At 36.8% G+C, this 27,390-nt stretch overlaps 1 protein-coding gene across 2 annotated transcripts in view; it reads right to left on the minus strand.

Annotated features, from left to right (window-relative positions):
* Nucleotides 1–12,776: 12,776 nt before the first annotated feature.
* Nucleotides 12,777–27,390, minus strand: part of LOC131073659 (ubiquitin carboxyl-terminal hydrolase 2) — an 80,153-nt gene continuing 65,539 nt past the window's right edge. For both annotated transcript variants that reach the window (XM_058010160.2, XM_058010159.2), the window contains exons 4-7: nt 14,527–14,573; nt 14,338–14,440; nt 13,387–14,214; nt 12,777–13,041 (exon numbers count right to left, since the gene is read on the minus strand). In XM_058010160.2, the coding sequence (XP_057866143.1) occupies nt 13,420–14,214; nt 14,338–14,440; nt 14,527–14,573 (945 nt within the window). In that variant the 3' untranslated portion in view covers nt 12,777–13,041; nt 13,387–13,419. The remainder of the gene's footprint in view (nt 13,042–13,386; nt 14,215–14,337; nt 14,441–14,526; nt 14,574–27,390) is intronic.

Consider the following 27,390-nt stretch of genomic DNA (forward strand, 5'->3'; position numbering starts at 1 on the left):
TTGGTTACGTCAAAGACATGGACTGGAAGTTTGGATTTGGTGTTTTGCTTATTGGCCTAATTGGGTTGACAGATTTGCCTTTACCGACAGATAGGTCTAGGTTATGGACCAATACATGTTATCTATTCCAGATCAACACGACACGTTATGGAGATGGTTTATTGATTGGTAATATGGTAAATGTATTGAGCGGACATGTTGTATCACATCAAGACTTATTTGTAATTGATTTAATTGTAATATCTTTATTGAGCCAACCTATACATTTGGTCTTAGGTTTTGTATAAATGATTGTAAGATCTTATTGAAGATCGGGATATAGGATTATGATGAGTGTGTTCGAATATTGAAGAGCGAAAATAAGCAGATCCTTGTGCGAATCACGCAAACATTATTCCAAGGTTGAAGGAAGATTATGAAGGTGTTTTACACTCATGTTCACAGCTTAAACTGATACTGAATCCAGCATTGCAGATGCTATTTTGAGTAGTACATTATCATTGGATTTAACCGTCCAATTGTGTAGTCAGTGTGACTCCTATTTTGTGATTGAGCAATGAACTTTAGGCGATTGGCCTTTCTGCATGTGCAAACCCCATCTGTATACACTTACTATCTGTATTAGTATCATCTGATTGTGGGTAAGGTTTCCCACCATGGTTTTTCCCCTTACCGGGTTTCCATGTCAAAATATGTATGTCATGTGTTGTGGATGTTGTTTCTCTTTCTGTTTTATGCATTAAGTTAAATTGGTACTGCTATAACTGTTAATCTGTTTACCGACACTTAAGTTTGGTTTACCGGCATTAAGTTCTCATTTGAATTACAATTCATTGACAACTGGTTCACAGCTGATTCACCCCCCCTCCCCCTCTCAGTTGTCCTTCTCAGTTCCTAACAATCTTCAAGTTCTTCTTCATTGTTATCATCTTCTTTTGAATCTACCTGTTCCGGTTGAACTGGTACAATAGTATTTGCTTTACCGGTTTCAAGTTTCACAAGTTCTGGTTCCAAAAACAAAATGCAAGCATCTTCATCCTTTTTCTCCACACTGGTTTCTCCTGAGACTTTAAGATACTCATCCACTCTAACATCAGCACTCTCTATGATTCTCTGTGTCTAGTTGTTAAAACACTTGTAGCCCTTACTCTTGGTGGAATAACAAAAAAATATACCTTCATCACTTTTAGCCTCAAACTTGCTAATATAGTCACCTCTCTTAATAAAAAAATTGCTACCAAATATCTTGAAATAACCAACATTAGGTGATCTACCATACCAGTATTCATAAGGAGTCTTGTCCTTACCTCTTTTTACCAAAATTTTGTTCATTGTGTAGACAGTTGTGCTGACAGCTTCTCTCCAGAAAGTCTTCGCTACACCTCCTTGTATCAACATTGCCCTAGCAGCTTCAACAACTGGCCGGTTGTTTCTCTCTGCGATACCATTCTCTTGTGGTGTCTTTGGTGTAGAAAGTTGTCGTTTGATACCATTCTCTTCACAATATCTAGTGAATTCCTCAGAAGTGAATTCTCTGCCTTGATCTGTCCCCAGACACTTTATCTTCTTTCCACTCTCCTTTTCAGCTAAGGCCCTAAATGCCTTGAACTTACTAAATGCATTTGTTTTATCCTTCAAGAATGTGACCCACATCATTCTTTAGCAATCATCAGTGAAGATCATGAAATATCTATCGCCTTGAATACTTTTAGTCCTTATTGGTCCACATATGTTTGTATGAACCACATCTAACAGATGCTCTGCTGAAAAAGACTTGCTCTTGAAAGTTGAGGATGTCATCTTTCCCAATTGACATTCCTTACATAGAGCATTAACCGATTTGTCCAACTGAGGCAAACCTCTCACTGTCTTGACTTACTCACTTTAACAATGTTATCAAAATTCAAATGACAAAATCTCCTATGCCAAAGCCAACTATCATCTATTTTAGCAATTAAACAGTTGTTGACTTTAGGATTCAGGTGAAACAAGTTACCTTTAGTCTGCTTGTCGGTTGCAACCAGTTCACCTTTGCTCCCATAGATTTTGCACATACCATTTCTAAACTCCAATGGATATCCTTTGTCATTGAGTTGTGCAACACTCAACAGATTGTGCTTTAGACCTTCAACCCAGTAGACATCATCTGCACTGCTCTTTCCATTAAGAGAAATAGTTCCCTCACGTTTAAACATGCAGGGTGAGTCATTACCAAATCTTACAACTCTGCCATCAAATTCCTTCAAAGAAAGAAATTTGCTCCGATCACCGGTCATGTGATGTGAACAACCAATATCAATGATCCAATCATCAAAATTATCCATTCGTGAAACTAAAGCCTTCTGATCAAATGTTTCCTCTTTAATGGCTACAAACACAATGTCTTCATTAGCATCACCATCAGATTCCTCATCAGTGATACCACCATCAACTGCAATAAGACAATCTCTTTTTTCCTTTTCCCTTGTACTTCTTGAATTTCTCTCGCTTGTGCTCATTATCACCATTAGGACAGTTAGCAACTATGTGTCCAATCTTGTTGCATGCAAAACATTTCAAAGGTAATTTACCTCTATATTTGTCGGTACCTCTGGGCAACCGTTTGGCCAACAATGCTTCAAGCTCAACCAAACTGTCTTCATCATCAAATTCTCTGCTGGATCTAGATTCATAACTGTGACTAACATCTCTACTTTTCCTCATAGATGGGTTAGAAACATAAGCTCTAAATGTTGATTCAAATTTCTGAATACTACCATCATAACCATCTAATACAAAAGCAGTAAGCTTACCAATGATGGAGTCAAGGGTTACCTTGGTTTTGTCAATAGATTTCATCTCCTGAATGGCTGCAACTCGAATAGCGTAGACCAGTAGCAAAGTTCTCAACACCTTACTAGCTTTTGTGGCATCATCCATTTTACCACTAGCACTCTTGATCTCACCAACTATCTCTTTTATCCTCTGATCATACTGTTGGATATTTTCACCTTCAGCCATCTGCATGTCATCAAACTTCCCTCTTAGACTCTCTTCCTTGGCAATCTTCACATGTTCATCACCGTTATAAATCTCTTCAAGTTTCTTCCATACCTCATATGCAGTCTTCAAACCATGAACATCAACATATTCAGCATCAAACAAAGAACAAATAATAACCTCCAGTGCTTGATTGTTTTCTTGTTGCTCTTTCTTCTGATCATCACTCATAATCCCACTAGGTGCAACATATTGAATATTAACATGTTCCCAGTATTGATTTCCAAGACTCTTGATATAAATTTTCATTCTATCACTCCATATCTTATACTTCTCTCTATTAAACTTTGAACCTTCCTTCTTCATAATGTTCTACAAGATCTTTACCTCAAGTTGTTAGGCTTAGACCTTAGAGGACCTGATATGCTCTGATACCAATTGATGGTATGATGAAAGAACAAGGACCCGGTCAACTACTAAGAGGGGGGGGGTGGTGAATCAGTAGATCGAAAAACTGATAAAACTTAGAACTCATCAATCTCTCAAAGTAAACTTAGAACTATCAATACAACATCTCTGTCAAGATTAAAATTGTCAAGCTAAACCGGTTGACTATTACAACAGATAACTATAATGTCTTGTTAGAAGCAATACCCTGTGAGGAGTAACCTTGTAAAGGATTGAGAATACAAGCTAATGGATCACCTTGTTAGAGGATTTGAATAACACCAAGCTTATTAGAGCTTACCCGGTTAGGGGATTTAACTACTGTAATTGTTAGAAAACAACAAGAGTTTGCTGATCTGTTTGAATAACACTTCACTTGTTTGTTCAGATCCTTTTCATGCTCCTATCTACCTTTACTCAAACTGCAGATACATCATCCGGTTCGGCAACCACACACTCAATTCAACTTTGCCAACACTGAAACTAAACAACTCATCAACCTTATAAACAAATCAACTAGGTCGGTAACACAACAAAAACCCAATTCACATAGAGATTACAAACAAGTCGGTTCAAGTATGACCGTTGAATTACATAACAATCTCTGCACATCATTCAAGAAAGTCTCGACCGCTCCTTGATCACGCACCAAATACACTTTGAAACTCTCTTCATACAATATGCATACGTGTCATAATCATTACTGCTCATCATCAGATCATAAACCAATATAACCAATTCACCAAACTTAATCGGTTAAGGTTTATCAAAACAATAGGTAGGGTTTACTGGTTCAACTCTCCAATACTTAGCAATACTGGTTCACTCCACAAACTTACCTACCGGTTACAGTTTTCTTTCACTAGCTCTTCTTATCAGTTACAAGACATCATACAACAATAACATTACCGGTTAATTGACATCAATGAGAACATAACATTTCATTAATGCAATCTTCATGCAAATGCCAACACATTATATGCCAACCTCCTATCTCTCTACTACTACTGAGTTTGAGGCATAAATACAACTCTTAGAGAATACTTCGGTCCGTGACTTGCCACTTTCCTCGCTAAAAATAAAATTTGAAGTTAACATTAACAATTTAACATTGAATAATGAAAAAGTCAAATTCAAAATTTATATTATATTCAAGCTTCCATCATGATGATCACAAATATTCAAATTAACAACATGAAGTGAAAAGAGGCCTGTAATCATCCCCAAACTCCTCGTCACTAGAATTGATGGACTCCACATGGTCACTCCTTTTCTTGTTGGTCTTCTTGCTCCTCCTCAACCCTCTTGCACTTCACTCTCTCTTTCATTTGACACTTGCAACTCTCATTCTCACACTCACACTATGAAATTGTTGGGGGTATAAATGCAACTCATAGAATACTTGGGTGGCAAAAGGTGTTGGACACAATGGATCACTGAGAGGGGGGTGAATCGGTGATTTAAACAATTTTTACTTAATCAGAGCTATATCGGTACAATATGAAATAAACATAATGCAAACCGGTTACCCAGACAATGCAAACAACGTGTGTAGGAGAAATATCTAAAAGATTAATACAACACACACATGAAAATGCAACTCATAACATCAGATGTACGAGGAAAACCCAATGTGGAAAAAACCTCGATGAGAATAGATGTTGGAGATCTTCTGCTCCAATCCAACCTCACAATGAAAAGATCTAATTACAAATTTTAGAGCACCAACCCAAGGGGCACCAACCCAAGGAGCACCAACCCCTGATTTATGAGCACTAACTCAAAGGAGCACCTACCCCTACATAATTTATAGGCTACAACATAAAGGAGCTACAACCCTTGCACTAAGCACCTACTCAGTGAAAACAATATGAAAATCCAGATACACAAAAGAGATCCCTACTGCAAATGAAGTTTTGTAACCCTTCAATAATCTGCTCTGTCGGTTTCAATCTTATTGGTTTGTGATCACTCCACACACACTGCAATTGAACATATCTGCAGATTCTAACTCTATTGAATCTTCTCTCCCTCTTTCTGTTGAATTCAACTTACTCTTGATCACACTTTATTAAGTTCTATCTCAGTCGGTTTGTCACCTTTGCATTCTACACTCTTTGTCGATTTGTTCCTTACATTGGTTTACCCTGCTTCTCCTTACCGGTACAATCTTCACTCACAAACACTTAAGATGTTTTTCTCTTTGGCTCTCAACAATTTCACTCTATCCTTCACACTTCAGTAGCAACATCTATCTATCTTAGGTTGCCATATTTAAATTGAAGCTTTCCTGCCAAAAACCAATTCAAACAAAGGGTGGCTAAGGTTTCCCTCCACCGATCAAATCATCATCAAATGTGATCCAATTTGCCTTGGATCGCTCACCTACTTTGAAAGGATAAATCATCATGCGTTTTTCATCTGTCCAATGCATGTTTACTAAAAATAGTAAACCTAACCTTGATTTTCGGCCTTGAAGCCAATCGACACATTTATGATCCAGTTGTTTCTTGTTCGAGGTCATCCTGCAATCTCATTTCATGCTTTGATCACGACGCCAACAACAGTTTGATCTTCCTCTGTCGTCCATCCTTCATCGAGCCGTAAACACCTGCAAACAATCCATGATTTTTCCAATCACATTAAATGTCGACCTGTCACACCCACCACGCCTTAACGATGCACACACTAACCTCTGTCTTTTTACCAACTTGCATCCACCTGTCAAACACGTTGGCAATCAACCCACCGACATTGAATCGGTTCATACTCATTCATTCGACAAAACTCCATATAGGTTCCAGGCCTTACCGATGTAACCTTCTCCTGCTGCAATCTGATAGCATACACTACACGGATAGCTCAACTTCACCTCCGATGGTTTGTGATCTCTTTGACACTCTACCTCTTCATCACAAACATTATCACAAACAAACAACTAGCCTACATATCGGTTACAACTTGTCATGCCAACACACAACTTCATATCACCTCTTACCGATGATGTCACTAACAATCTCAATACCTCCTTGTCTTCCACGCCTTCATACTGGTTCACATGCCTTCATATTAATCTTCCTTATGTCGGGTACATCCTTCTGCATATCAATAGACACTTAGTTGACATCAATTGACCATACCAACAACCTCCTACTCACTGGTTGACATCAATGACAACTCAATGCCAACAATACGTTGGTATGTGACTTGCCACATTTCTCACTAACAGTATTAGAAAATAAAAAATTATAAAAAAGATGCATAATTACAAATGAAACTTTGGTAAACTAGTAAAGCTTAGAAACTAATAAACTTTGAGGTGAACATTAACAATTTTACATTGAATAATGAAAAAGTTGAATTCGAAAATTATACTATATTCAAGCTTTCATAATGATGATTACAAATATTCAAAATAACAAAATGAAGAAGTGAGGCCTCTAATCATCCCCAACTCATCACTAAAACTGTTGGACTCCACAAGGTCACTCCTTTTCTTGTTGTTCTTGTTGCTCCTCCTCAACCCTCTTGCATTTCACTCTCTTTCATTTGGCACTTGCAACTCTCACTCTCACACTCACTATGAACTTGTTGACTTGTTTTGTGTTGAAAAGAAAATTTGAGGGTGTTTTATAGGGATTGTGTGGTTTAGGTGGGGTCCACAGAACATCAGGGTTTTGCCTTGGGCATAGCTTTCCAAAAAAAATGAGTTCTTTTTTAATTATTTTTTTAGTCATACAAGCACAAGAGACTCTTGGGTGTCTCCGAGACTTGCAAGAGACTCCTAGAAGTCCCCAAATGTCTTGGCAACGTCTTGAAGTCCCTGAGGTCCTAACGGTGTCTCTAAGGCAACAAAGGTGGTATTAGTGCAATGGGGGGATGTTTTCCCAAGTCCCTACATCCCAAAAACATCCCTAATCTTGGAGTGGGTTTTTTAGGAGGGAAATGTCCTCGTCGAACACTAGTAAATATTTAGAACATCTTTATATATACAAAATTAAGTCTCAAATATCAATAAAAATAACAAAATGCACATCCTAATTCAAATTTTCAAATATTGAAGAATAATATGTTCATATTTTGAATGTACTACATAAAAGCCAAAATGTGATGCAAGAAATACATTCCAGTAGCACAAACTGCTTTGACCAACCATTTCACATAATGTTGTCCGATTTAATATATTACAAAAGTAATTTTTAGAGACCATAATTCTTACCGAATACGTGATACAAATCGTGGCGTATCCATCTTCTTAAAAAATAGAAAAGGATAAGGTCATGAAATTCTGAAACACATTTGATTCAAAAAATCAGATAAACAAAAATAGTACAAAACTGAAGTCGACAAAGTCTAGAAGTAGCATCTGTAGACTTCCAGATTCAGGAAACAAAATCGAAAATTGAAGTCAACCGAAGTTAGAGAAGTGGGTTGACGTGGACACGGTCTCTCCAAAAAGAAAAGGGATGATTCTTCCCTATAGCTGAAAAAACAGAAATATAGTATTATTTCCCAATTTGCAGCTTGCTGCCACAAATATGAGTCGACACGTTTAAGACGTTGTGAAACAGTTATTTCAAAAGACTGACACACAATTCACCATTATCAAAACATCTTTTAAGAGTAAGCATTGTTTTTCTCACTAGATTTTGACTTAGTCAACAAAGTTTGACTGTACATGTTTGTTTAGATATTGACTTGGAATGATCATAAGATCAACATGTATTTATTTTAATCAGAAGTTTAATTTGAACTTATTCTAATCATTATATAAAAAACAAGTTCAAGCGAAAGCCTTCACAAGTAAAGAGGGCTTTGTAGGGCTTAGGAGTTAGAGCTTTATAGGGCATTGTAGGTTAAAAATGAAAGGCTATATGTTCCATATGAAACACCTGTAATAACCCACCAAAACAAAAATTGAGTATATATTTTTTTTTTTTTCTTTTATTATGTTTTATTCAATTGCATACTCTGGGCATCCATCCAAACAGGATTGGGCATTCATCCATTCGGGATGAGCTTCTAACCATACGGGTTAGGCAATTGTCCATACGGGACATAAATTCCATCTATCCAATACGGGATAGGCATCTACCCATACGGGGTAGGCATCCATCCAAACGGGATAGGAGATGCTCTGGCCAGAGACTTAGACTCATCGAGACCATTCGGGTCCTGAGCCACTCACTAAGTACTACATTCTTCTAACAAGAATGCACCGAGGTCGCCGTCCTTAGGAGTAATAAGAAAATAATACAAGCTTGAATTCCGCCTCGGAATTTGGCTTAAAGCCTCGGGAAGTCAAGCGAATCCATACGGGATTCCTTCCGGGTATGCATTGAATTAAGTTTGATTATCTTATCTTTCAATTAGGATTCTTACTCAACCAAGCCTAGACCCCACCCATGAACGCCTGAGTACGAGGGACAACTCCGTCCCAAGACTGCCTACATACCTGCTTCGGCACGGGATCAAGGCGTAAAGTATGTAGTTCTATTTTCTAATCTATGGTTTGATGTAAACTGATTTTGTGGGTACGCAACCCTTTCTAGGGTCAGTGTCCCAGACAGTTTCTCTGCGGTTGCTACCCACGAAGGTAGCACTTAAGCGAAGGCTCAAGATGGCCTATTGCTTGTGGCCTAAACAAAATAACTAGAACCTAATACTTATCATGAGCGTCACCCAATTGCAATCCACCAATATCCCTTCGAGATAAATAAGTAAATAAATAAGAAGGTAAATTCCACGAGAGCTTTTAACTTGACCATCCCTAAGAGGGGTTTACTATGGTTTACCTCAACGGATGTGAAATTCATTTATAAGTTATCTTATTAAATTATCGATCCAAGAGGGATTACCCGCCCCTTGGATTTTTAACTTCCAAATGTCCCTTATTACTCCCCGACGATTTATAGGGACGATGCCACAGACGTCGTTAATGCAGCTTTATTAGGCGTTAAGTGCAGTAGTTCAACACGACGGCATTACCCGTAAGCGTGACCCAGAGGCACCGTATATACCGAACGCTACTAGTTTTGGTTTTCCAACTTCCTTTATTTAGTTATCTAACTACGGATAACGAAAATGAAAGCGTAAATAATTGAAGTAACTACTTGAAGTGTAATTTGCATAACAAATGAAACTTGCATAATAGTAATTGCATGAAAGATATAATTATCCTATAAATAATTCGCATGCTATGAACCATTAACGAAAGCAATTAATCTATGATGTAAGATGACTTAGCGAATCCAAAATAACGATTAAATCTAAGTACTGGTAATAAGGTAAGTTAATCTCTAAGGACCAATCAAGTGTCCCAGCGATTCTTAATTTTTTGAAGAATATAGTCTACAATTTTAAAGTTTATTAAGGATAGTTTAATTACAATCTTGCTACACATTAATCCCATTTTTAATTGAAAGTCAATATCCTTAAATTTACACTAAGGAATAAAAATCATCATTTCCTAAATGTCATTATTATCAACCTAAAAAAAAAAATTAACTAAATGGTAATTAATTTAGATTGTTATTCTTTTTTTAAAAAAAAAAAAAATTAAAATTCCAAATTTCGAAATACTAAAAAAAACCAAAATTTAAGACTTAGTGGCAAGGGCTTGTATTTTGTTATGATTATAGCGAGGGTTGCGGGGTGGGGACCACGGGTCCCATCACCCCTGCGGCCCTGCATGCGCAGGTCCGCAGGGATGAGGGGACCCTGCGGGCCCCTCCGTACCCTGCAACGGTTACTACGTAACCGTCCTTGCATGTAGACTATTACCCAATGCAAAACGCCATGCGTTACGGGGCGAGGGTGGGTTTTTTAAGAGATTTTTTTATTTTTAAAGTTTGAACGATTTCCATTTTTTGTTATTTATATATATACGTATATATATATATATATATATATATATATATATATATATATATATATATATATATGTTTTTATATACAATATTATTGTTATTATTTTATTTTTATTTTTTTCTTACAGGAGTAATGCATTTTAATTTATTGAAAGTCACCCAGAGCAGGGTAGATAACAGGCAATAACAACGTAGCAGATTGATATTCAGAGATAAAATACAATGAAGCAATAACCAGAGAGGGTTTTTCCATTTCCTTTGTTTTCTACACAGGGAAATTCATTCACAGAGAAAGAAGCAAATTTGTTTGTACACACAGGGAGATCTGCTCACAGAGAAGGGAGATGATTTATTTATACACACAGGGAGATTTGTTCACAGAGAAGGGAGATGATTTATTTATACACACAGGGAGATTTGTTCACAGAGAAAAGAGAGAATTGTTTGTACACACAGGGAGATCTAATTTTTTTATCAAAATTTAAACAATGAATCTCAACTAATTTCATATCAAGGATTTTAAACAATGAATCTCAAAATCTGAAACTATGAATTTAAACAATGAATCTTATTCTACAAAATCTGAAACTAAGAATGTAACCAAATTTCTTATCAAAATTTAAACAATGAATCTCAACTAATTTCATATCAAGGATTTTAAACAATGAATCTCAAAATCTGAAACTATGAATTTGAACAATGAATCTTATTCTACAAAATCTGAAGCTAAGAATGTAACCAAATTTCTTATCAAAATTTAAACAATGAATCTCAACTAATTTCATATCAAGGATTTTAAACAATGAATCTCAAAATCTGAAACTATGAATTTGAACAATGAATCTTATTCTACAAAATCTGAAGCTAAGAATGTAACCAAATTTCTTATCAAAATTTAAACAATGAATCTCAACTAATTTCATATCAAGGATTTTAAACAATGAATCTCAAAATCTGAAACTATGAATTTAAACAATGAATCTTATTCTACAAAATCTGAAGCTAAGAATTTAACAATGAATCTCATTCCTTACAAAATCTAAAACTAATTCTTTAACGAAACACAAATGAAATTCATTCTCATAAATAATCTAATCAAATCTAATCTACCATAAAAATAAGATGCATAAACTAAGTTGAAGGAACCTGGATGCTTGAAGATGGTGTAGAGTCTTCCTTGATCCTCCAAGTTGAAGAGAAATCCTCCCAACAAAAATCTTAGCTGCCAATGGAAGTGGACTACAAAGGAGATTTCAACTTGCAGAAATTTCTTATGGATTAGCTAACTTTTCTTTTGAAACTTGCTCCTATTTTATAAAAGAAATTACAAATACCCACTACTTAATTTTTTAATTGAAAAAAAGAGAATCTCTCCCAATTTGGCCTCCATGCAAATTAATTGGGCTTAGTGGGAGGAGTTACATGCAAGGAGGTGGAGAAGCCTCTAGAAGCTTCTTATTCCTCCTACAACATGTGCCTTAATTTGGGTGAGGGAAATTAAATAACAATTTAAAATATATATGCATTTTCAGGTGTGAGGTTTATTATTTTTACTCCCTTACAATATTCATTCAATAATTCATCCAAAGAATATAAATAGAGTTTGGTATTTAAATCAAAAGAAAGTGATAAAGGAGGGTTGTGACAACACCCCCCCCCCCCAAGCCCAACCTCATGTTGTTTATATGAAACAAGCCCCTGGAGGTAAAGATTGACTGTAACCATATGAAACACCCAAGCCCAACCTCGTGTTGTTTATAAGATCTGCCCTTTGTTGACCCTATCATTCAGCCCAGCATGTGTGACTGAGTGCCGGGGTAGAGCAGAGAAATTACCATAATGAAGCCCAGGTTCAAATCCCAGCAAGAGCATGGTGTACTTCCACCGTGATAATGCAACCATGAGAAAGCAGGCCAGAAAACAAGTACTCCCACCTAGGGAAGGAGGCCGCGTTTATGTCCCCAATTACCCTGACTTCGAAGATTTGCCAATAAAAAGAAGGATGAAGAGCTTAATATATGAAATTTGGCTTAAGGTTAAGAATTAGTTAGGAATAGTATAATAGATACTGACAAAAAAGGAAAGAGATCATTGTTACATGTAGCATATGGAATTTGTGCGCACATTGATATATTCAAACTTATAACTTCAGAAGTCATATCAATATGTCATTTCTAACTTAGCACTGCTATGAATTACTTCCCTAGTATCCATATACCCAAAACATAAATTAACAAGGTTATCATTTAATATAACGCCACTCTAGCACTAGAAAGATATTAATAACAAACAACACTAGTAGACCCCTTCAATGCGAGATCGAAAATGACCATCATTGAAGAACCATATGGTCACAACTCATGGACTTTCCTAGGCCTACAAACTACCAATTTGCTCACTACATTAAATAAAGACTAAAAGGTCACAATGGTAAAACTTAAAAGAACTAGCAGAAAGGCACACTCAACGGGGGCATATAACTGACTGTAACCTGCACTTTTGAAATTTTTAAGTTACAATTTGGAAACAATTGCCTGTTATTTTACAATGGTTGAGAAGTAAAATCTTATAAAGATTTCAATAATTTGGAGATAGTCTGATCCATGAATTGAAAACAAATAACAAAAAAAAATATTATATTTAGGTCAACAAATGACCAAAATTAGCTAGGAAACGATGTCGAGCTTCCTTCCATTTAATGTACTAAAAATAAATACCCTGACTCCTCCTGCATATTATTCGATGTCTGCAACACAGCATCCAAAAGAAATTAATTTCATTAAAGCAAGCTGAAAACAACAAATGAAGAAGGCATGATAAGCCATCTACCTCCAGCACATAAGCAATGTCCAAAATCTAAACTAATTCTCCAATACAGTTTAATATCACTCATAATTGCACTACCTTAAGACACACAAAACTAGGCATATATTTGTATAATCAACGATCAAATCTGACAACCTAAAAAGCATGTAATTGATAAATGAAATCCTAATGATAAAAAACATTTCTATCAAACCCATTTATCCTTTCAACGCTGCTGAATCTAAACTACCAACTACAAATCATCCAAAAGCTGAAGAAGACTCACCTCACTTGCAAATTATATTCACCCAAAGATCATTCATGTCTTTTGTCTCGCCTTTTCAATCAGAGGTTTGAGTTTCTTTCTCTCAGCCAACATTCTGAGAAAATTGAACAAAAATGGTATGTAATTATGCTTCCTACGAATATTCTCAGTCCTCCATTTCTTGAATTTCTCTTCCTCAAACAATATCTTCTCCTTGACAATATCAATGTCTGCATCAATTTCCAGGAGCGACCTGTCAAGCACTTCAATGGTAGTGCTATGTCTTCCTTGCCCAGAATCTTCTTCCATCCTATCTTCTCCATTGCAATTTGTGGCTGCCAACTGTTGCATAATCTGATCTTTCCTACTCTGAAGATCATTAAGTTCTGCAGTATATATATCTTTTCTATTTTTTATGATAGCCATGAGGTTGAATCTTATTTCACTTTTGGAATATTTTTCAATCCTTTCTTGAATTACTGGTTGAACCATCTTCAACCATTCTAAGCTGTTTCGACCTCCATTGAACTGTCCAAGACTGATGGGCCCTTCCTTCAATCCGTCCAACTCATATAATGTGTTATCAACAGGTATATAGCTTATGAAATGATATACGTCATCATCTTTATCAGCAAGTTTCTGTTCATCAGAAACAAAGGGTTCTGGTCTAGCAAAGCTGTTGTGAGCAGTTCGTATTGCTTCGCTATTGTTGATAGCAAGGCCTTTGAGCTCAGGTGGAAAATTTTTGGTAAACTCCTTCAAATTTGACAGTTCTGGGCCAATATCAATATCTGCACAATTCATGAGAATTGAAAGAATTGCCTGAGTTGCACAAGCATTGTTGATCACCTGCAGCAAATCACATACAACACCACCATATTGAAGCAGACACTCACAAGAATTTCATCATCCTCAAGTATAATGTATCATATATATTCCAAAAGGTCTTTCAGCTATCTAACAAGGATTCACCTGGCTTGCAAAGAACAAATTTGGGCTATAATCTTCCAGTACAGGTCGATGATCTTTTTCTCCTGGCCTCCACTTGAAAAGGAATACTAAGCCATAAACTGGCCTGCAGTGTAATATGGTCAGAGGCCGCACAAGATATTGTAGTTCATTGCAATTTAAATACATATAACAGCTAAACAAATTGCTTACCAAAGATTGCTTAGGGATTCCAAGTCTAGTGAATATAGCTCTTCAACCTGTACAGCACAATGTAAATATAACAATAACTTATAAACTGTGATAATATAGCCATTATTGTTAATGCATGATAGCTTCGGTAAGATAAATGATTGAATGAGAGATGAATGAAGTCTCTCATTCAATCATTTATCCTGTCCATAAACTATTAGGAAAAACTTCAAGCTATTGTTCTTTCATTTGATGATCATTCTTCATTTGTATATGTTCAATCTACTTAGTTCGATCAATGTTCAAACTATCGATAATCATATCATAGCATAGTATACCGATTAACATTGGTTTGCATTATAACTGTGATCACCGATTATTATCAGGCTAACCAAGTATCCTGATTTATATCGATTGATTTATTGACAGTAAACTAATGATGGTTATCGGGATTAACCGATTGTATCAGGTGGCAAAGCATACACCGCTTGGTATCACTTAAGCGATCACCAATTGGTAACAGGTTAACAAGTTACGTAGACACCGATTGGTGTTAATTAACAAGTTACGTAGACATCGATTGGTGTTAACTAATAAGTTACGTAGACCCCGATTTGTATCGGGCTGTTGATTAATGTATACACCAATTGGTAATTATAAAGTCAAAGGGTGCAATCAAGTAGTGTCTTGATCGGTCATGTCTAAAAGACATGACCGGTCAAGGCATTGCTTGATCCTCCCCTCTTGCATATATATATCAATCGATATTTGTGAGAAGGATGTCAAAATCAATAAATGCTCGTCTCACCTGCCATACAAAAGAAGATAATTAAATTTATCATATAAATAGATAATACATAGATCAAAAAAATATAAACTAGAATATATCTTGCATATTGAATTGAGAATTGAACATCATTTACATGGTATCAGAGCTACAGTTAAATCGAACCTGAGGCTGTTCAATTTTGTGGAAAATTCAAAACAAGCATATATTCAACATCACAATTCTTCTAATGGCTAGCGCTATCAGATTTGAAGATAGACTCGGAGGAGGTGATGACTTCTCAGCATGGAAGTTCAAAATTCAGATGATTCTAAAAGAAAATAAAGTCGAATCATTCGTAAAAACTGAAACTGCAGAACCTGAGACTGAACTTGACAAAACAACTTGGAGAGAGGGAAATGAAAAGGCCATCAAAATCATAGTTGATGGGGTGAGAAATAACATTATGCCCATCATAAGGAAACATGAAACAGCCTACAACATGTTCAAAGCACTTGAAGATGCATTTGAAATATCTAATGCCAGTAGAACCTTGGCTTTAAAAAGAGAAATAAATCACATAGCCATGATCAAAGGAGAATCAGTCAATGCCTACTTCATGCGAATATCAACCCTAAGGGATGAACTAGCAACCCTTGGATATGAGATCCAAAGCAAAGAATTAACACTCATTGCTCTAGATGGGTTACCTAGCATATGGGAAACATTCATCCAAGGCATCAGTGCAAGGGATGAATTTCCAAAATTTGATAGGCTAAAGGCTGACTGTCTCCAAGAGGAATCAAGGCAAAATAAGAAAGGGGTCAAGCAAAAGAATATAGATGAAGATCTCCAAGTTCTAAATACAAACTCAAACTAGAAAAGCAAGCAGAAACAATTTAGAAAGAGAAAGGGTCGTCATGGCAAGAACACCTTCAAGAAGAACCTTTCTCAAATTCAATGTTACAGATGTGACAAATTTGGGCACTATGTTGCCAGATGTCCAGAAAGAGCTACGCAACAAGCCACATTTGCCAAAACAGGAAAATCTAAAAAGGAAGAGGACCCCGAGAAGTATGTACTCTATTCAGCACTCACAAACCAAGCATCAAACAAAGTTAACTCCTGGGTGATCAATAGTGGCTCATCCAGACACATTAGAGGATTCGGAGAAGTGCTAGACTCCATGAAAGAGGAGAATGATGAGGAAGTGACTATCGGAGATGACTCTACACATCCAATCAAAGGAGTTGGAACCTGCACCATCAAACTAAAGTCAGGTGTATCATTACAACTTAAAGGAGTACTATATGTTCCAGGCATCAAGAGAAACCTAGTTTCAATATCAGCACTGGAGAACAATGGATACAGAGTGACCTTCATGGACAACAGAGTGTTGGCTTGGCCAAAGAATTCATCCATCAAGAAAGCTAAAACTATTGGTCAAAGACAAGGCTACTTGTATGAGCTATGCACAGAGCTCGACTTAGTCCTAATCCATGAAACTACAAATGCTAATGAAGTCTGGCATAGAAGACTAGGCCACTTGAATTTTAGAGCTTTATCATCAATGGGAGACCTTGTCACAGGTCTACCTAAGTTAAAACAATATCATTCAGGGGCATGCAAAGGATGTGCCCTAGGTAAAAATATTAAGGGTGCTTTTCAAAATAGTATTAGGAAAACAAGTAAAATTTTAGAGTTAGTTCATTCTGATGTATGCGGACCCATGTTTGTACCTTCTTTGGGGGGATTTTTGTATTATGTAACATTTGTTGATGACTACTCTAGGAAAACTTGGATCTACTTTCTGAAATGTAAAGAATCAGAAGAGATCCTTAATAGGTTTAAAGAATTCAAATCACTAACAGAGTACTCAGGAAATAAAATTAAAACCCTAAGACTTGATAATGGGGGGGAATACACATCAGAATTATTTAAAGAGTTTTGTAAAATTCAGGGATTAAGAGAGAGCTAACAATACCTTATAATCCTCAACAAAATGAAGTAGCTGAGAGGAAAAATAGGACAATTGTTGAAGTTGTCAAAGCTATGATTCTTGATCAGAATCTAAATGTCAATCTTTGGGCAGAAGCAACTAGCACTGCTGTATATATTCAAAACAGATGTCCTCACTCCCATCTTGAAGATAAGACCCCTGAGGAAGTCTTTACTAAATCAAAACCAGATATCAGCCACCTTAGGATATTTGGATGCCCTGTCTATATTCATGTACCTAGGGAGAAAAGATTAAAATTAGAGCCTTCTGGAAAAAAGGGGAATCCTTGTAGGATATAGTGAAACCTCCAAAGCCTACAGGATCTATATACCTGGTCAAAAGAATATTGAACTAAGTAGGGATGTGATTTTTGAAGAAGACTTAGCCTTCAAAAGAGCCCAAAGTTCACTAGAGCCTGAAGTCTATATCCCTACCCCTAGCATAGATGAAGATCCTACTCTTGAGCTTCAGAGGGAGAATCCTAAGGAAACTATAGGTGAAACTCAAAATCCACCTAGAGAAAACCTCAAGAAAAGACCACTATGGGCCACCAAGACTGTAGCAGAAGCTTAGAAGTTTGTTGCTCCTTCAGGAACCTTCAGGGAAAGCAAAAGGCCTAATAAATTCACTAGCTATGTTGCCCTTATGAATGATCTCTCTAATGTCGAACCAAACAATGTATCAGATGCACTTGAACATCAAGTATGGAAGGATGCCATGTCTGAAGAGTTTCAATCCATTATGAAAAATGATGCTTGGGAGATTGTTCCTAGGCCAACTAAGAAATCTATTGTTTCATCTAAATGGCTTTTCAAGATCAAACATGCTGCAGACGGCAGTATTGAAAAACACAAGGCCAGATTTGTAGCTAGAGGGTTCTCACAAAGGGAAAGAATAGATTATGAAGAAACTTTTGCACCTGTTGCCAGGTATACACCAGTAAGAGCTGTATTAGCCATTGCAGCAACAAAGGGGTGGAAGGTACACCAGATGGATGTTAAGACAACATTTCTAAATGGTGAGATCTCAGAAGAAGTCTACTTAGAGCAACCTGAAGGGTTTGAAATTCATGATGCAGAGTCTCATGTGTGTAGACTCAAGAAAACTCTCTATGGGCTTAAACAGGCTCCCAGGGCCTGGTATGAAAGAATTGACACCTATCTCTCAGGACTAGGCTTCTCCAAGAATGATGCAGATCCTAATCTCTACTACAAAAGAAATAAAGGTGATATGCTAATATTGATTTTATATGTTGATGACTTATTAATCACAGGAAATGATCACCTTATAGATCAATGCAAGAAAGATCTATCCAAAGAATTTGATATGAAGGACTTGGGACTCCTTCATTACTTCTTAGGATTGGAAGTATGGCTGATTTCTGACAACATTATACTAAACCAAGGAAAGTATACCTTGGACATTTTGAAGAGATTCGGAATGCTAAATTGTAGGCCCATGACCTCTCCTATGGAAACCAATTTACATAAACTTAAAGAAGCAGCAGCAGAGTCACAACCCACTGACCCTACTCAATACAGACAGATGATTGGGTCCCTGATGTACCTGGTAAATACAAGGCCAAATATCTGTTTTGCAGTTAATGCTCTAAGTCATTTTATGTGTGAACCTAAGGAGATACACCTGGTTGCAGTAAAACACGTTATGAGATACCTACAAGGTACCCTAAACCTTGGTCTCAAATATGAGAAAGTTGATATAGACCTACATGGATTTACAGATTCAGATTGGGCTAGAAGTGTGACTGACAGAAAAAGCACTTCAGGGTGTTGCTTTAGTCTAGGTTCAGCTATGATATCTTAGATCAGCAGGAAGCAGTCTTTTGTAGCTCAAAGCTCCACCGAGGCCGAATACATTGCAGCTTCTATGGCTACCCGAGAGGCAGTATGGCTTAGGAAGTTGCTTGTGGGGTTGTTTGGAGAGCCTATGAAACCCATTGTTATACATTGTAACAATCAAAGCTGCATAAAACTTTCAGTAAATCCAGTGTTCCATGACAGATCCAAGCATATTGAGATTCCATACCACTATGTGCGAGATATGGTAGACAGGAATGTGATCCAATTAGAATATGTTTGTACAGGGGATCAAATTGTAGATAGTCTGACCAAACCTCTTTCCAGAGTGAAAGTTGATCACTTCAGAAAAGGTTTAGGTATGATAGAAAGGTAATTTGCTTTGTAATATCAATAAGATGTTTAATGTGTAAACTTCTTTGTCATGATAGGACATTTTGGATTTTATCCCCTGGGTTCATATCTAAGAGGTGACGATCTCTCAAGATAATGAACACTTGTATGTAGACATTATAAGGTGACGATCTTATGATGTCCAATCCAGTTATCATGTTGGATCTCTAGTGTGTCATGGATGTGCCATGATTGTGTTGTGGTAAAACATTTGTATAAGGTGTTAGTGCACATACCACAACTTGGATAAGATGAGAATTTAATCTTTCTCATATGATTATCCTCAAGTATTGCGTGTTTAGGCAATACTGATATCACATGCTTAGGTGATATCCTGTCATCACAAGATTGACGTGATGGACATTTGTATCACGTGTTTAGGTGATACTTCATATAATGTGATTAGGTGATATGATTTTCTAGAGAGTCAGATTGTGTAAAGAATACTAACCATCATTTGAATTGTGATGCTTGATATATTGTTTGCATTTATCTTACCTAGCTAAGAGGGAGTGTTAATGCATGATAGCTTCGGTAAGATAAATGATTGAATGAGAGATAAATGAAGTCTCTCATTCAATCATTTATCCTATCGATAAACTATTAGGAAAAACTTCAAGCTATTGTTCTTTCATTTGATGATCATTCTTCATTTGTATATGTTCAATCTACTTAGTTCGATCAATGTTCAAACTATCGATAATCATATCATAGCATAATATACCGATTAACATCGGTTTGCATTATAACTGTGATCACCGATTATTATCGGGCTAACAAAAGTTTCCCGATTTATATCGGTTGATTTATTGACAGTAAACTAATGATGGTTATCGGGATTAACCGATTGTATCGGGTGGCAAAGCATACACCGTTTGGTATCACTTAAGCGATCACCAATTGGTAACGGTTAACAAGTTACATAGACACCGATTGGTGTTAATTAACAAGTTACGTAGACATCGATTGGTGTTAACTAATAAGTTACGTAGACCCCGATTTGTATCGGACTGTTGATTAATGTATACACCAATTGGTAATTCTAAAGTCAAAGGGTGCGATCAAGTAGTGTCTTGATCGATCATGTCTAAAAGACATGACCGGTCAAGGCATTGCTTGATCCTCCCCTCTTGCATATATATATCAATCGATATTTGTGAGAAGGATATCGAAATCAATAAATGCTCCTCTCACCTGCCATACAAAAGAAGATAATCAGATTTATCATATAAATAGATAATACATAGATGAAGAAATATAAACTAGAATATATCTTGCATATTGAATTGAGAATTGAACATCATTTACAATTATAAGATTGATCTTGCTTGGTTATTGGGGGAAGGAAAGGGTTTATATTTAAATATCTCATCAATTCCACCTGACATTGGAAGAAACACTAAAGAAAGCAACTCGTGATTAAAACTGTTTTCTAGAAATGTGCTAGATCAGTGTCATTATGAGCAAGACCACAAGGTAAAAACAAAAATGACCAAAAATTGCAATGACAAACTAAGCTTTATAGGATTGGCCTTACTTGATTATAGGGAAAGGCAAGAACTTATATTTGAGGGTCTCGCTTCCCTAACTCATACATTCCATCTGAAAATATAAGAAATGCTCAAAAAGCTACTCATGATCAAAAAAGAATCCAGGCAATTGATCAACCAAATAGATCAAGGTTGATAATGATACTGAGTTCAGATTAACATGAATTAAGTGTATAGATTCAATTGACCCCCTGATGTCTGTTCTTAGGTAGTAACAACAGAATACCCCATTAATCAAATTTCAGTTTAAGATAAAATATACATATGTAGTGCATTGAATAAACATTATGTTTGGAGTCTGGACACATGATTAAGTGCCCCCTGTACTTATTCTCCAGAAACATGCACAGTTTTTCCAGTAACAAGCTCCACAGTACCATAAAACAATTGAATTCATGACATTAGAAAAAAGAATCAAATATCTCGTAAGAATTATGCAGGTCACCCTCAATTCCATACAACCTACCAAAAATCAGTCCTCACCCATACCCATGCCTGGTATGCAAGTATTGTCCAGGATGACCACACCTGTCCCTGATGCACTTAATAAGGTTTGGATATCCTAGTGCTTTTGACTATAGACCACACACCCTTTTCAACATGTTAAAAAAATAACATTGGAGACTCCAATAATAACCTAACTTATCCAGATCCCCATACTCATACGCATGTATCAAATTCTTCATTGATAGAATATAATTACTGACCTACTAACATTAAAAACAAATATATAAATTATTTCATCATATCTAGCCACTAATAATATTATAGTATTTCTACTTTGAATAGGTCAGAAACTGGCTAATCTTTGGCTTTGTCCATCACATTTATATATTCGTAGGAATCTCTCATTTTTAACATGATGCAAGGACATCCAACAGGGACTGTAATTAACCCATTTAAAGCAGTAAGAAATCAATACTAAAATATATTTGAAGCATTGCAAGTTTACATATTTGTATGGATCAATAACTCTAGGAAAATGAGATGGAGGGTAAAGGATGACAACACCTGACCCTGATGTACCTAATAAGTTTTGGATTTTTTAGTGCTTTTCACTATAGACCACACACCCTTTTAAACATGTTACCAAAATAACATCGGATGCTCCACTAATAGCATAACTTATCCAGATCCCCATACTCATACGCATGTATCTAATTCTTCATTGGTAGAATATAATACTGACCTAGTAACATTAAAAACAAATATATAAATTATTTCATGATCTGGCCACTAATATTATTATAGTATTTCTACTTTGAATAGGTCAAAAACTGGCTAAACTTTGGCTTTTCCCATCACATTTATATATTCATAGGAATCTCTCATTTTTAACATGATTCAAGGACATCCAACAGAGACTGTAATTAACCCATTCAAAGCAGTAAGAAGTCAATTCATGCATTGTCTACTCTTGTATTAAAGATATATTTTACTCTTGTATCTGGTATGCATTGTCATCTCTATTATTAGTTCATGTATTAATTTTATCAAATAGAGCAGTAAACATTTGGAGTTGTAGCCTTGAAAAAAACCCAGATTTGAGCAATTCATGCTCTTAAATCCGAATAAAGTCGAGACGAGGTTACAAGGGGCTTAAGACCATGAGATCAAGTGATCTTTAAGGATCATCAAGCAATGTGAATAAAGGAGAGGATTACGAGAAACACTTGAGGAAAATACAACCAGGCAATTCCCAAGTCGGAGCCCTTCCCAAGAATGCAGTCAAGTTGAAAAGTCAAGACAACCTTCTCTAGACAAGGGAAGTTGGAAGACAAATTTAGGTTCCTTCACAGAATTGTATGACTAGCCTTCGGGGCATTGGAAGGTTGTAAATCAAAGGAGATATTTTGAAGCCTACAATCGAGTGATGGACATTGAAATTGAAGACTCGCACAATAAAAGAAAAACAGAGGAAGATGGAAGTTCGAATGACAACAGTGTCAATAAATTAGGAACTGTACAAGCACTCTGGAGGGACATGCTCCAAATGATGAAATAACTGAAGCCAAAGAAAGAAACCAGCAAAGAAACTAACAAACTATGGTGTATTTGCCAAAGGGCCTTTGGTTCAATGGCAAAGTCCATATTGTAGGTGCCTAAATGGTGTTAATTTCAAATCTTCTACAATACAATCTAACATACCGGATTCTCCTCTCCCAGTCTGGAATCGGAGTCGAATCCGAGCCTAGTCCACACCTGGGTTCTCCCCGAGTGCGACCCAGGTGGCTAGGTCCTTTGTGGATCCTGATTCATAGGACCCACAAAGGACCCAGTCGCCTGGGGCAGACCCGGGTGGACCTAGGTGGACCAAGGCTCGTGGGTTCTCAAAAACGGGGCCCACGGGTCAAAAAGCGCAATTTTTTAATTAAAAAACACTTTTTATTATTTTTTTTCCCATTAAACCCTAATTTCGCCCCTATGATGCATTTTACTCCTCTGTACAATCATTCATCTCATTTTATTTGCATCTTTCAAGATTTTTTCTCTCCAAACAATTTTTGAAGCTTTTTGCATTTTTCTTCGAAGGTGAAGGCTACAAAGGTGTGAGACATGCATTAAAGGCGTAGGAATCATTGGAGAACGAAGATTTAGCCATCAAAGGTGAGTGAATCTGAATTTTTTTCAAGTTTTCAGGAATTTTTTAAGTTTTTTTTTTTTAAATTAAGTTTTTAAAATTATTTTTTAAATAAGTAATGTATATTTTTTTACACTTCGCATAGTATGGGGTTATAATGCCCATTTTTTCCAATAATGTTGTATTTTCTCTTTTTATTTTAGGTGCATTATTCATATAATCATACATAATAGCTCAAACTAGAAGTGCAAGTGCAAACTCTAAATCGGTTTCCCAAGCTCGAACTCAGCATAACCCCTTTAAAATTGATGTTGATTCACTAGTTTGGCATTATACAACAATGATCAAGCAAATGTTTGGTGGTGGGAGTTTTCTTTGGCGGTGTAACCATTGTGCCACTAAGTATACCAACTCATACTATCGAGTGAAAGGTCGCCTTTGCTTCATCCCCGAACATGGAATAAAATTTTGTTTGGGATCAGATGGCAAGGGGCTGCCAAAAGCTCTAGTTTTGGAATATATTAGAGAACAAGAGGGAGCTGATAGGAGAAGTGGCAAAGCAAAGACTAGTCATCCTCTTGCCAAGGCAAGGTCAAAGAGGCCTTCTAGTAGTAGTGTCTCCACAAGACCCGCTCGCCCACATCCTTTCATGCCAATACCACCACCTTCTGCACTAAAGAATGTTGTGGTTTCACAGAAAAGAGGCCCATTGGATACTGCCTTCAAAAATGAAATGAAACAGATTGCAGATCAGAGCATTGCATTTATGGCAATGGGCTTCCTTTCAACATTGTTAGATCACCTTACTTTCAAGAAATGGTGCATACCCTTTGCAATACACTTTCTAATTATGTTTGTCAAGGGTATGAAAAGGTGTGAACCACCTTATTGGCAAAGGAGAAAGCATCCGTAGAGACACGGTTGAAAGTCATCAAAGATACATGGCCGAAAACAGGTATGTCCATCGTTTGTGATGGATAAAAACGTTATAAAAATAGGCCATTGATCAATGTTATAGCAGTGTGCCCTAAATGGGCAATGTTTTTGAAAGTGGTGGATTGTGAGGGGCAAGTGAAAGATGCACATTTCATTGCCAATATCCTCATAGAATGAATTGACATGGTGGGGCTTGACAAATGTTGTCCAAGTCATAACAGAGAATGCTAATATTTGTAGGGCAATTGGGACTATAGTGGAGGCTACATATGGTCAAATCTTTTGGACACCATGTGTAGTCCACTCACTCAATTTAATCATGCAAAAGATTGGCACACAAATTGATTGGGTGAAACAAGTGTATGCGGAGGGCGAGGAGATTCAAATGTTTGTGACTAATCATCATATGTCACAAGCCATTTTTAGGACCTTCTCCAAGTTGGAGTTGTTAAAGTTAACTACTAATTTAAATTTTATTTTTTAAATTTTTAGTTTTTATTTTTTATAGTTGATATATGATGTGTATTTTTTTATGTCATGTTAGGTTGATGAAACACGATTTGCATCTCACACGCTTGTCTTAAGACAACTTGTGAAGGTGTGAGACGCCTTGAGTTCTATGGTCATCAACACCTTGTGGAGTGTATAGAAGCAATCCAACACAGAAAGAGCTCAAAAAGTAAGAGCATTGATCCTAAATGAGAAATGGTGGGTGTAATATCAAAAATCACACCCCTAGCAATTATCGGAACAAATGGCGCCTTCATGTCATTAGAGGTCGGGCTTCGCCACCTTTGTCCTTTTGTCCACTCGGATCATCCTAGTCAGCTTCAAGCGAATGCATTACCAACTCTGCCAACCTGTCACCTTCGGAAACTAGGGCGCAACGCAGAGAAATCTACGCGGCGCGCTCTCATCTCGCGAATCTGATAGTCTGCAAGTGGCCATTTGAGCGTTATGTCTATGCCCGGAAGGAATCGTAACGCCTCTGCATGCGCCCACTGACGTCCGGTTTCCTTCCAGGGCCTTTATCTATCAATTTCCAAGGCATTTTGAAGGATTTCCTTGGCAAGTTGATAATCTTTTGCAAGTTGAAGCTCTTGGAGATTTCTTGGACAGCATTTACAACTTCTCGTGTGAACACCACCATTGTTGCAGCTTTCTAAATATCTTGTGCCATCATCTCAACAAGCATTGTGAAAGGAGAGTTATGCTTACTCGCCCTTCCTTTCGTTTACCAAGTTATCATTTTACATTGTTTCCAATTTCCTCTTTATCATATTATAATTCTCGTGGCTTCTTGGGTTGTTTGTGGAGGTGGAATCACCAAAACGAGAGTCTGACTTAGGTGGGCTCCAAAACACAACCCACAACATTTTCCTTCTTACGTGTGTGCAGGTACGTCATCATGAGGAAGAGACTATCTTGCGAGAGGCTTCATACAGTGGCCATTTCATAACATTTCCTTACTTTCCTTTTATTTCTTATTTTCTTTTGTAATCCGTGCTTTTAATTCATTTCAATATTGTTTAGTTGTTTTGCAACTTCTGTTAGTTCTTCTAGAGCTTTATGCTCGAACTTTGTGCTCTGTCCGTACAAGAAGACAGCGCGCCGCGCTGGCATCCCAGCTCTGCACGCTCGTCCCGAGGACAGAGGCTTAGTAGAGCTGCCCAGAGAGTCCTCCTGGCTTTTTGTCACTTTAGCATAATTTTGTTATCCCCTAGCTCACCTTAGCGCCAGTTCACCTTAGCGCCAGTTCGAGAAGGTATCAGAGGGAGATTTTGTTCTCAAGGATCCATCATCCTTGAGGTAGCAAATTTCCTCCGTTACAATGGGATAATGTAGAATATGTTTTGAATTTCACGGAGCCCATCATGAGCATGATTAGGTATGCTAATATTAATCGCTCATGTTTAGGTGAAATTTATGATGCCATGGATTGCATGGTGGAGAAAATAAGTAATACAAAAAAAACAAAATGACCCAACGGAAACATTTTTCAAAGTTGTGCAACAAATTGTTGTTGACCGTTGGTACAAGATGCCAAAATTTTATAGTGCAAAGATGCTTACAACACCAAGGAGGGTGCCACTATATAGAGATACAGAGGTTGCTATTGGTTATAGGGTTGCCTTTAAAAAGATATATCAAGATGAGGAGACAAGAAATATTGTCTTGAGGGAGTTTGGCCAATTTGTATCCACAAAATATCATGATATTGTAGCTCTTCAAGCCAGATATGGGATGGATGCTGATGAGTGGTGGTATGTACATAGTCAAGGCTCCATTTTCTTGCAGCCTCTTGCAATTAAACTTCTCTCCCAAGTATGTATCTTTTTTATTTTTTATTTTTTATTTTTATAGTTTTACAATTCCATTTGATGCTATCATATTTTTATTTTATAATTTATAAATTTCTAATTATGTTTTAGCTTTTAACAGGTTGCAAGTTCTTCTTCAGCTGAGCGGAATTGGAGTACATACTCCATCCACTCAGTCAAACGTAATTGTTTGGGTGCAAAGAAAGCAGAGGATTTCGTCTACATACACTCCAACCTTCATTTGTTGTCACATAAGAAACCTGAATATAATGCGGGTGCAACAAGGAATTGGGATCTAGCCCTTGAGTGTGCTGATTTAGATGCTACAGTTGCACAGCTTATCCAACTCTCTATAGACAAGGCAATTATGGAACTTGAGGCAGACATAGCTAGTGGGAGTGGCATTGCAATGGATGGTGGTTCAATTGATGCTGAATTTGAACCCAATGATGACCTTGGGCATGGGTTGGATGCTTCACATGAAGATGAATATGGAGATTAAATCCCATAGATGGCTTGTAA

The sequence above is a fragment of the Cryptomeria japonica genome, chromosome 11 (genome assembly GCF_030272615.1).
Source record: "Cryptomeria japonica chromosome 11, Sugi_1.0, whole genome shotgun sequence".
NCBI lineage: Eukaryota > Viridiplantae > Streptophyta > Pinopsida > Cupressales > Cupressaceae > Cryptomeria > Cryptomeria japonica.